Here is a 12,721-nt window from a genome sequence, read left to right on the forward strand (position 1 = left end):
GGAGATTCGGTTGAGCATAAGTAAGGGTAGGAGGGCTAAAGCTGCTGGCACTGATGCCCTTCCAAATGAAGTATATAGTCTTTTGATAGATGAGCTGATATCGGTTTTGGAAGCTCTGTACAACTATATATATAGGCAGGGTGGTAAGGTTCCCCAGTCCTGGAAGGAGGCCTCAATAGTCCTTATCTTAAAACCCTCTAAGGATCCTGTCAGGGCCGACTCGTACCGTCCAATCTCTCTGTTTAATGCAGATAAGATCTTTATGAGCATTCTAGCGGGGAGATTGTCTAAGCTCGCCCCCAAGCTTATCCACTCTGACCAGAAGGGCTTTATCCCTAAGAGGTTTATACAGGATCAGAACCGGCAGTTAATTGGCATGATAGATCTTGCCAGGGAGTGATCTGCCCTCTTGCCGTAGTGGCACTTGATGCCGCAAAGGCATATGATCGAGTATGCTGGGTCTATCTCTGGGACGTTTTGAGCTTGATGGGGTTCGGCACCAACTTTATTAATACAATTAAGGCTATTTATACCGGGGCTTTGGCGAAGATATTTCTTAATGGCACATTGTCCTCCGGTTTTAATATTCTAAGAGGCACTCGGCAGGGGTGCCCATTGTCTCCCCTTCTTTCTGATATCTCTATAGAGCCTCTTGCTCAACAGTTGCGTTTGTATCCCTTAGTGGTCCCATTTAGCTGCTCGTCTTACAGTTCCAAAGTTGCGCTCTATGCCGATGACTTATTCATTTATACAGCAGATTCCTTGTCTTCAGTTCCAAGAGTAGAAGAACTACTGGAGGAATTTGGTTCTATCGCTGGCTATTTGGTTAACACTGCCAAAACTGAGGTCATGTGTTGGAATATTACTGACTGAGAGAGAGAAGTAAGTTCTAAGTTTAGACATTTAGGTATCACAACAGTAAAAGATATCGAGAAAATCCCACATTTGAATCTTTCTAGGATCTCCAATGAGATTGAACGTTTATTAAATAGGTGGAGGAACCTCCCGTTGACAATCTATGGACGGATTAATCTGATAAAAATGGTTATCTTTCCCAAATTAACTTATCTTTTCAACGCTATCCCGCTATGATTCCCCAAAAACGACATCAATAGAATCCAGGGGAGGGTGTTGAGCTTTATTTGGGCCCAGAAAGGGGCCAGGATGTCTTGGAAAAATCTTAGGCGTAAATTGAATAAAGGGGGATTGGCCATACCTGATTTTAATTGGTATTGTGTTGCCTTTCAGTTTAAAAATATTTGAATGCTTTTGGGTAAAACAGGTGATTCTACTTGGGAGAATCTTTTGGGGGAAATGATAATGCCTGCAAGTGCAGAGGGTTTCTTATATAAATTTGGTGCTCCTAAGGTTCGGAGAGCTGCTTTGGATCTTTGGTATGGATTTAGGAGGAGGTGCGGTATTGGATATTTTTATGATTTTGCTCCAGTTTGGGACTCCCCCGGAACACAAGAATGTCTAAAAGATGCACTCAGTGTTCCACTCAGAAGGGCGGGGGTCTCAACTTGGTCAGAATTAATTTTGTCGGAAGGAGTTCACCCCTGGGAAGTACTGAATATTAAAACTAATCATGAGCTGTCCAAACTTAAGTTCATCCAACTATCTTCTTGGTTTGTAGCATCAAAAAGGGATATTGGGGGTAACAGATTTTTATTGAATTTCCAAGGTGCCAAAGGAGCAAAAGCCCAACAAGCATTATACATGTAAGACATATTGTAGAAATTCTCGGCACCCAGTATGAAGCCCAAAGAGGGTCTGCAAAATATTGGTGGTAACTTTGAATTGGAGTTGCTCTTTCAAGATGTTAGACCTAAGAACAAGGAAGTCACAAGGTGGTACGATGGACTCTCAGAGGCAGAAGAGAGGAAGTTATTACCCCTGCCTGCAGTCTGGAGAGGAAGCCTCAACGAGGAGGGCTTCGAATTAATTTGGGATAGCTCTCTGAAGACTCTTTACTCAACGGTTAAACTGGCCAATTTGAAGCGTAACCATTTTTTTTTTTACTATTAATCGTCTTTATTGGACCCCGCATAAAATATCCACGTTTGCACCTCAACCTCTCCCCAAAGTGTGTGAAATGTGGCTGCATAGGAGCCAACGATGTTCATATTTTTGCTGAATGTCCATGCTTGAAGATCTTTTGGGACACTGTAGAACTATCGCTTAAAGGAATCTTTGATCACGAGATCAAACTTAATACAACCCTGATTCTTTTGGGGGTTAACGGCACATCAACTTTGTTGTTAAGAAGGCCTTGTAGAAGGTTAATTTTTTATTTAATTCTTATTGCTAGGAGAGAAATCTGTTTGAAATGGAAGGATCCTCTGCCTCAGATAGTAGGACTGGGTCAGGGCTGCGGTCAGAGTTTGTGGCCTCGACCAGAGTACAACCAAGAGTCCCGGTTTATCTGGTCTCCTTTTTTGATTTGGTCTTGATCTTTGGGTGTTGGTCAACCGTCCCTATGATTACACGATTCACTAACAAAAGGTGAGGGTCCAGATGGAATGGACTAGGGCGAGTGCAGTGACCGCTGAGCGGACAGTTAGACAATGCGTTTTTTTCATTGCTGTGCAGACGCTTCTTGGTGATATGAGGGGGGGGGGGGGGGAACTTGGCCACAAAGATTTTTTTAAACTGGAGCTGAATCAATTAAATAATCTGATTGCAAACTGTAATAGAATACCTTCAGCCAAAACATAGGTTTGACTTTAGTCCAGTACTTTGTGTTGGGGGAGGCCTCTTGGAGGTCCAAGGAGGTTAAAGATGTTAGGTATTTTTGTTTTATGGACTATTTGGTGTCTTTGACCTAATGTGTCGATTGCTTTCAGCTTTACCCAGAGAGTCAATCTGATTTTACCTGGACTATTTTCAATTATAATGCTCTTACACTAAAATACTGGGGCCCAGTTTGAGCTACCTCTTAAAGGGGAATAATAATTCAAGGTTCCAGTAAACAATAGGCTGAGGAGTGTCTGTTAGCCTCTCTATTGTTTGGCAGTTGTTGCTCAGAACCAATTCTTTGTCATGCTCTAAAAGCTAGCACAAATTACAAATCAAACGTAAAAGTATTTTGGAAGGGTTGATAAAGTGCAATAGTCTTTTGGGAGGTTTCTTCTTGTCACCTTTCTTGAGAGCTATGAAAGGAAAATTACTCCCAACTCGGTTATAAGAATGAAGATTCTGGTTCTAAGTGGCAGATTCAATACCACATGTTTACAAGGTTATGTTCCCAGGAGAGATTCTGAACTCTCACAATCTGGTATTGTTCTCATATTAAGGCTGAAACGAAGAATAGGTTTCTGGGATCTAACTGCTAAAGGATAATCAATTATTTTCCTTCTAAATAATAAACATTTGCAAAAGGATAAAATACCACTTTTGTGCTTAGCTGGGGTTCAGCTGTTTAAGCATAAATTCTTGAGAGCTCCAAATGTTCAGATAATGAATATCATGATTGTTTCATGATATTCAAAATGTAAGAGATAAGTGGCATCATAATGCTTCTCAATCCTCTTATGAAGAATGCTATTGTGAAATGGTGGATAGGGGTTAATCCTTGATGGCGAATACCTAGGTATTCGCCATCAAGGATGGCGAATACCCAGTTATTCGCCATCCTTGTATTGATTTAATCGACTGTATTTGTGCGCACTGCTGTCTAAATGTTGCAGTGAGCCAGTGCTATTAGACTGTATCTGATTTTTAAAAGCAAGGCAGTTGTTCTTCCAATCATTGTTTTTAAAATGTGGCTTTACACCTAGCACAGAGGAAATAGAACCTATGAAATATAGTACTTTTGAGAACATTTTCATGTGCTCTGTAGTATAGGTTTATTTTTTAAGTATTTATGTTCCTTATAACTATTTATGTTCCTTATTTTGAAATGTACTGCCATTAAAAAGCATTGATGAAAATACAGTTCCCAATAACTGAAAGACTGAGAATCAGAAAGCAACCGGTATATAAAAAGAAAAGTTTTTTTTAAATATCTTTTATCAATTTCAGAAAGCACCCTGTATTATATGACTGGAATTTGCAGTGTAATGCTGCCGTCAGATAAGCATATTTTACTGTATAGTTGGTTCTTCAGTGTGAAATGCTTTCTAAAGTCTTGCAAAGACAATCAGTAACTCTTTTAATGTGCCATTGTTCTTCTGACAGAAATGAACATGTAGTATTAGATAATTTCTTATCCTGGATAATTGAAATTAATGCAACACTTTAATAAATATCCCACAGCCCCCTTTACATGTTGCAACAATGCTAGGATACAAACAAAACCTTCTTACTCAACAGCTTTCTTGTACACCTCGATAGCCAGGTCCATGTCCCCCTCCAAGAGATGGATCCTACCGAGCATCACGGAGCTCATGTCATGTCTGCTGAGCTGCAGAGCCATATTTAGCTGCTCTTTTGCCTGTCAAAAGAAAGGGGAATCAAGCAGAAATAGGAGATGTGATTAAACCACTAAATACTTTCCAAATACAGTCCTATTCCCAACCAAACAAACCTTTAATGCACACATTACAACCCAAACATACATTAATTAAAATCTATTTAGGCCCATGTGTGGATGATTTTGGTCTTATTTTCTGAAAGAATTGTGACTCAACAGGTGGGCAGTGTCAATTTTAATTGCTCAGGCAGAGCACAAAAACAAAACAAACGATGGACTGCACCATAGTAACAAAAGATGTGGCTAAGGGCATAGCCATTATTCTCAGATAAACAAAAGTACTTAGCGTGTATCCTGCCCTGCACCCCATATCCTGTGGTCAACTTTGGAAAGACATCCAAAGCCCCCACAACGGTCTTGATGGCTGAGGGACTATCTGTGAGGAAGATACACATTCCCTGCACACATTATGGACTACCAACAATTACCACAGAGTCGAAGACACAGTGAACTTTATAGGATGTTTGCCATAATGGGTCTGCACTCTACCTGAAGGAAGATGCGCAGGAGTTGAGTGGTTACCACCAAAATCTGAAATGATGCACAATTTCTGAATAGCTGATTGGGTTCACACCAGCTGCCACTGTGTGGGAATATAAACTGGCCTTGTGAGCCAAGGAGCAAGCTCGCTTGAACTGCACAACCTTTCCACCAACTTGATTCAGCCACTTTTACAGCTTTACTCCTTTCAAACACAAACTTGACATGCGCTTTAGAGACGCTGTGGGAGTTGCAGTGCCAAAACAGAGTATCCTCCACAACCCTCAATTATGTGCGCTTAAAACAGTTTGCTTGCTTGAAAGGTTTAGGGGAGACTTGTAAAGACCAAAAGAGTTGCTCAGTAAACATACATCAAGACTGCTATTGAGGCCCAAAAAACTGCAGAACGACAGTCTGACAGAAGTCAGCATTGCCAGACAAATAGATGTGTAGCATAGAGGAGTGAGATGTCTGTCTCTTTGGGAGGTAAAGGAGCCATGGCTGTCAGCCAGAGAGCAGCAGTAGCAGGAACGTTGGTAGAATAAGTGAAATTGTCAGTGGCTTTGTAGCTATTTAATAAAAACTAAACCCATCCTAGGCTGCATTCCTACTTATTAAACCGAATTCAAACAACGGGCATGCCCACAACTGGATCCTGAACTTAAATGCTTTGGAAACAAATTGCTAATAGCACACAACAAAAATCTCTGGGAGACAAAATGGGTTAAACTATTACAACGCAATCACAAATAACGTAGTTAAAAAATTCCAATCAGCAAATATGTGTAATTAGCTATCTAAAGCATTTAGTAACAACATTAAGCTTTCAAAACCCTTGTACAATCCCTAGTTCTGTCTGAACTGAATTACAGAACCACCAGATCTCAAGTCTTACTCCTCTAAAAGTACTCCTAAACTTAGAGGCAACACTAATTTCCAACACTGAAAGAACAGCTCATATCTCTTAGGTAATGAAATGTCAAAAACTGGCTTCATATGGACAAACACTGCCTGCTGAGAACTGCATGTATTGGGTACAAAACTTCACCCCACCCTAACACAACTGCGCAGAAGCTAAAATCCTTACGTAAAAACAGAAATTCCATATTGAAAAATGTGCTCAACTTAAAAATACCAAACTTGAAACAAACACCAAGAATAAAACACAGCATTCATCCAGTACCCATAATCGCTCAAGTTCTTCAAGAGAGGGATGAAAAAAATACTTGTAAATGATTCCTTGGCCAAATCCATTTGTCATAATCATCAACACCAATCGAGATTAGAGATCCTCCCTTCATCTAAGAGTAACTATGTAAATAGCATCACAAGCATCATCCTTTTTGCTCTCTGAAAAACTCTCTATGTCCATACAGTAGTTTATGAATAGTTACTACATTGTCTTTAAATGTATGTCCATGACTTATTTCTGCATTATGTAAAGTCCTTGGAAATGATCAATTACTTAGTCTCTGCCGTATATAAATCTACAAAAAGTCAAAAATACACCATTCAATCTGAAAGCATTTGGAAGTGACAAGCGCATAAAGGCACAGACCAACCTGCTGGATTCTGCCTACCTTATAGGTCAGCGAAGAGGAGAGTTTAAACCCACTATCGTTTGTAGTGTCCAAAAAAGCAAATAGGGGAAACATAGGTACAGATAACCCAGAAAAAAATCACAGGAGATGCTTCTCACTCCAACTAAATCACACAGCAATGCACAAATACTTTGTGATCACTATTGCGGTTGCGAAGCATAGAAATGATTTAGTGAACGGAAAAGGCAGGCATGAAGCATTCACAAAGTAGACACAGTTAATTGCAGTCACCCTGCGTCACAGGAAGCAGGCAGGAGTCCCCTAACCCGCTACATGCTCATCCTTATGTCCTTTTCACAATTTGCCATTTGTTTTGTGGCATTGTGACTAGGGATGAGCAGTTGTGAGGAGTCGGGGGTTTAGGACTTCAACAAGAAGTGTGAATGTCCCGACATTGTCCAAGGCCAGCATAGTTTCGATTTGTTCACCACAGAGGGTCCATGAAGCCGAAGGTCCTGCAAAACATGCACCAGACTTCAGGAAGCAGAGGTTTATCTTTTACTGTTGTCACCACAGTGGCAGTGAGGAAACACAATCTTTGCTGAATGGACACATGAGGTCAAAGCCAACTTTTTCCACAAGGCAACGTGAGATACTTTATGGCCACCAAAGTTGGACTGCGTATCTTCAGTAGATAGATACTCTTTGCACAAGAGACTCTCTCATTACAAGTTTCACTTCCCTGCCCTTATATGGCTACAACAATCTGCCACAAGCCTTTGACGAGGTTCGGTCATTCCATTTTTCTGGCATGGTTTCTTTCCATCAACTAATCTCTCAACCAACAAATCATCATCCACAATCAATTTGCCATTAACTATACGAGATCCCTGGTACACTACCTCCACATCATTGCCCATTCATCTTTCCACAAAACCAATCAGCCTTGAATGCCACTCATCCTCCGAAGGGCTTCCTTCCACGCTGCTTTCAACACTGTGTTTGCAGAGACCAAAAGTGTCAGTAATCCTTTCAGGCCTCTTTGCACCCATCATTGCAATGTAACTACCTTGAGAGCCAACCACTGTAGAATTCTTGTGACTGGTGCTACTGCAACAAGATTGCCCACTCACACGTCCTAGATGAAATCCTTTCTAACCCATTATATATTACCACCTCCTTCAGACCTGTGGCATGCCCCTATAATGTCCCTACCTTATCTCACATAATCATTCTAAATGTATTGATTGTTTTTCGTATAAATGTTCTTTTCGATCAAAAATTATTTCAATTTAGCAATTTTCAATAACCTGGAAGCAAACGGTCGTACACTCTTGATTTCCTTTTAATTATTTGAAAGCAGATTTTACTCTGGACGCAGTCAGTGGTCACAATACTTGGGAGCTCCATGAAATAAGCATTAACAAATCCAATAGGTCTCGGCAAACCAGGAGTTATTGGTGTTTTCAATGTCTTTTAGCCATGTTTTACGGAGCGGATGCATGCGGTGTGGAGTTGAAATATGTGTAGTGTAAATATGAGGTATGATGTGGAGTGGAATTATGTTGAATGTAAATATGTGGAATGGTGCGGATTTATGTGGAGTTGCATGGCGTGGAGTGGTTTTATTTGGCATGATGTTGAATTATAATGTGTGGATGGCATGTATGTGGTGTGAAGAGGAATTTTGTGAGTTGGAGTGTAATTGTTTGCTCTGGAATTGTTTTGGGTGGAATTGTGTGGTGTGGAATTGTGTGGCGTGGAATTGTGTGGTGTTGAGTAGAGTTTGGTGTTGTGTTGTGAAATTAGGTAGCATTGTGTGCAGTGGATTTATGTGGTATGGAATTGAGTGTAATTATGTTGAGTTGAATTATGCAGTGTGGATTGGTATTAGGTGGAGCGTAATTATGCTGTGTGGTGTGAAATTGAGTGGCGCTGTGTGGAATTATGTGGCATGGTGTGGCATGGAATTATTAATTATGTAGCATAGTGCAAGGTTGAATTTTGTAGAGTGGAATTATGTGTTTTGTAGCAGAGTTGATATATGTGGAGTGTAATTATGTGGCGTGTAGTGCAATTTTGTAGGTTGGAGTGTAATTATGTGTAGTGGAATTATCTGGAGTTGAATTGTGTTGTGTGGAGTGTAATTATGTGCATTGCAGTGCAGTGGAATTACGTAGAATGGAGTGGTATTATGTGAAGTGGAATTATGTGGCATGGAGTGGAAATGTGTGGAGTTGAATTTGTTGGATAGTAATTATGTGGCATGGAGTGGAATTAAGAGGAAATGTATTTTGTGGTGCAGAATTGAGAGATGTTGAAACTTGTTGTGTGAAGTGGAATTATGTGGTGGGGATTTGTGTGTGGTGGACTTGCATGGCACTTAATTGTGTGGTGCTGTTTTGAGTTATGTGGAGTTGAATTATGATACACATAATTATGTGGTATGGAGTGGGGCTGAATTATGTGTAGTGGCTTTGTGTGGCATAGAGTGGAATTATGTGGCATGAACAGGGAGAGGGTGGCAGGAGGGATGGTGCAGGAGGGGATGAATTCAAATGCAAACTTCACAGGGCAAAATAAATACCATCAGCAACGTAAACATGTTTATCTGCCATCGGATATCTGCATGCAATGCAGGGGAGACGATGTGGTGTAAGGGTCAAAGCTGCCGAGTTTGGAGCTGGGGAACTTACTTCAAGCGTCAGCGCTGGATCAACATCCTGTGACTCTGACCAAATCACTTAATCTACCTATGACTACACAAAATGAATTTATCAAACAATGTACTCTTTCTTCTTCTCCTAGGCAGCAGAGCCTGTTTGTCCAATACCTAAGCACTAAAATAGATATTTATGACTTTTATGTCACAAGAGCTAGCACGTTGCTTTTATTATATTTTTTCATCCGATTCCATTGCAAAACCTTAAGATAATGCCATGCATTTATTTGTTGATATAATTCTCTGTAAAACTTTCAGGCAGATGTCAATCGTTTTACGGAGAAATATGCAATCTTGCTTTCATGTTTGAACTCCCCGAAGGCAGAGCTTCCCGGTGCAAAAATAAATAATGTCTGAGTTTGCACTGGGAAGCTCTACCTTCGGGACTTTAAACATGGAAGCAAGATCTGCAATCTGATATCTACAAGCGAAAGTGAGGAGAGGATATGGCGTAACGGTCAAAGATACCACCTTTGGAGCAGGGAAACCAGGATTGATTCCTGGCGCCGGCTCAATATCCTGTGACTCTGGGAAAATTACTTAATCTTCCCGTGCCTACATAAAATGAATGTGTCCTTGTGTAAAGTCCTCCAACACCTTTGCTTTGAATTCGCGCTATATAAAAGCTTCAACAAAAACAAAAATCAAAGGATGGGACAAAGGCATCTGGCCTCTGGGCATCTATTGCGCTGGGTAGAGGCGGGGAGGAAGTGGGAACAAGCAAACACAGACACTACAGACAGAGCCAACTACGAAAGATACACTCTCTAGAATGACTCAACAAAAAGAAAAAAATTGCTCCCATAAGCGCCAGCAGTGTATGGACACAAATAATAGGGCCATGGTCCAGGAGATAGTTACATACAACAAGAGGGAAGTGTCCACCGCAGAGCTGACCAGTAGGTAGCCCCCAATTGAGAATGGCTTTGAAGTCATCCAATGGTAAGTAATGGGAGGCCTCAAAGCCCACTAACAGTAAACAACATTTCTCGAAGAGACCGCACATGCTCTGTCTAGCCAAGACCTAAAAATGACTTTATGCCAAGGCACTTCTCAGACCCCTCTTAACCTCATGGAACTCTCTCACAAACCACATTCAACGTAGGCAACTTGTACCTAACAAACATTCTGAGGTGAGTTTTGCATAATTAATCACAAATTTGTAGTAAAACTCTGCCATGCCTAACTTTATTCACAACTTCTGGAGAATCTCTACTTGCCGAACCCCTTCGAGAAAAACTACAATTTTTAGGTATATTTTGGCCTCAAAGGTTCTCCAAAAGTGAGTTTGTCACCAATACATCAAACACAATTTGTCCTTCTCCTGCTGTTCTTGGTTAGTCACATTCCATACCTGTCAAACCTGCTCCCACTCTTGCACGACCCCTCCGTGCTATTGGGACACCATTCTAACTCACTCACAGATTGCAATTATTTGTTAAACACTTTCCGTGACCATAAGACTTTCACAAGGCAAATGGCCTCCCTTGAGCTGTGACTCTCCTCACACAATTAAGTTGCTGATGAACAGTAAATATTGGTATTGTAATCTGCCGAATCCCCTGCAAGTGTTCGCTAATCCCTCTAAAACTGCAGTGTGCATCTCTTACACTTTCTTGACCTTTGCACTCTTTCTAAATTGCAGCTACTCCAACCAACACTTATTTTAGCAATGAAATAAGCATGACACCTACAAACAGACGTGTGCACAGGCATGCACACACATACACTTATCCTTCCACCCACCTCAGCCACTGGCAAGTACTCAAGAAAGACTCAATTTCTGGTTATAAGCAATGTATTAATAGTGACATATTTCTTTCCAGAATGTTATGAGACTGCGCACACACACATACCCAATACCATTCATTATCCATGGCTTCCAACCCCGAGATGAGGCTCATCAGAGCAAGTGAAAAAGAATGGTGGGGGATAAGTCGGTCTGAATTTAGTTTTACAAAGTATTCAGTACATCTGGCACACTTGACACAACAAGCATTTACAATGCAACGGTCTCGGCACTGTTAAAGTTAGAGCTATTGGCATTGCTCATGACATTATTTTTGTTTGGCCCTATTGTGCTATGACAAAGACTAACATCTGTCGTCCTGAGATTTAGTACTTTAAATAGTACATCAGCCCCAGAGAATCATGTTTCTAAATCCTCAAATTGCAGTCATGTGGCCTCTTTGGCCTTTATGTACTTGTAGTCATCATGTGGTAATGAGATAAGGGAGGCTCAGAGGGTGGCAATGACGAGGAGAGTGACACTGGCTGTAGCGCCAGGACAGGGGGTCACAGATAACATGTGAAACCCGTAAACACTATTATAACGCTTTCTGAGCGTTCTATTCTGCGCTGCAAAGAGAACTACAGTGTGCTTAGTCTAGCGCTGCACGTATATATGTGAGAGGCACGGGAACAGAAACAGATCACCAAGGAAGATAAGGAATAAAAACTGATTGACTGGCCCTCCATCGAGGCGCTGGAAGAAGGAGGCTGTCCGGAGCTAACCAATAACTCTAAAGGGCTGATCCAAAGCCGCTCTGTATGCGTTTGTTTGGGTTGTTCGCGTGTTATCGGATAAAGCTGTCCACATCCAGGCCGAAAAATGGATTTAGGGAGACTGCTGAAGAAAGAGCTGGGGTAGTCAAAAATAAATAAAGAAGGAAAGAGCGGAGTGAAAAGAGGGCAGTCAGAAACGCCATAATGATGTATCGTGGCAGGAGAGAGGGGGGGGGTCATACTAGCAATAATGAGGAAGAGAGGTTAACTGTTCCGTAAATGAGTGTCCAGCCATGAACACCGCCGCCTTTCTCCGAGGTCAAGCAGAAATGCCTCAGGGAGACACACAGCGGCATTTTCAGATTCGGGGGCGTGTTTTTCTTTCTCTCCTCTTGCCATTGGCTGGAATGTTTACATTCCATAGGAGAGAAAGAAAGTAAAAAACACGCCCCCCGAATCCAAAAAAGACGGGGCTTCTTTGGAGAGACAAAGCTCTTCTCCAATGGCTGACCAGCATTTAAGAGGCCAGCCAAAGGAGAAGAGGGGCAGGTTCAAGCCCCTCTTCTGAAAAACATGAAATCTCTGAGCTACACTGCGCAAGCGCAGCCTTCACAGCCGAGACCTAACGGAGCTAGACTGCGCAAGCGCAGCCTTCGCAGCCGAGATCTAAAAACGGTTGCTCAGTGAGATGAATGCTCGCTGCTTTGACATTCACACTCTACAGTAGGTCACGAGTTCGAACGCCGACAAGGCCACCTCACCTGTCGGAGATGGGAACAGTGTGTCCTTGCTTCTAGGTCTGTTTTCCGTGTGCCACATTATGCGTCACAAGACGCCTGCCCGGGGCCTGATCTCCATACTGAAATACTATTAAAAATGCCCAGTCTCGTGGTATCTTTCACGGCATGTGCGCGCGTGCAGCACATACCTGAATTTAAGGCTGACGAGCCCCCTGGCATGTGTCACTTCTGACAGTACACCGCGGACTTCAGCAGCAGA

At 41.8% G+C, this 12,721-nt stretch overlaps 1 protein-coding gene across 1 annotated transcript in view; it reads right to left on the minus strand.

Annotated features, from left to right (window-relative positions):
* Window positions 1-12,721, minus strand: part of BBS4 (Bardet-Biedl syndrome 4) — a 532,628-nt gene that overhangs the window by 204,686 nt on the left and 315,221 nt on the right. The window contains exon 8 of the mRNA XM_085643924.1: window positions 4,308-4,435. Within this exon, the coding sequence (XP_085500050.1) occupies window positions 4,308-4,435 (128 nt within the window). The remainder of the gene's footprint in view (window positions 1-4,307; window positions 4,436-12,721) is intronic.

Source organism: Triturus cristatus, chromosome 3_1, assembly GCF_964204655.1.
Source record: "Triturus cristatus chromosome 3_1, aTriCri1.1, whole genome shotgun sequence".
NCBI classification, from domain to species: Eukaryota; Metazoa; Chordata; class Amphibia; order Caudata; family Salamandridae; genus Triturus; species Triturus cristatus.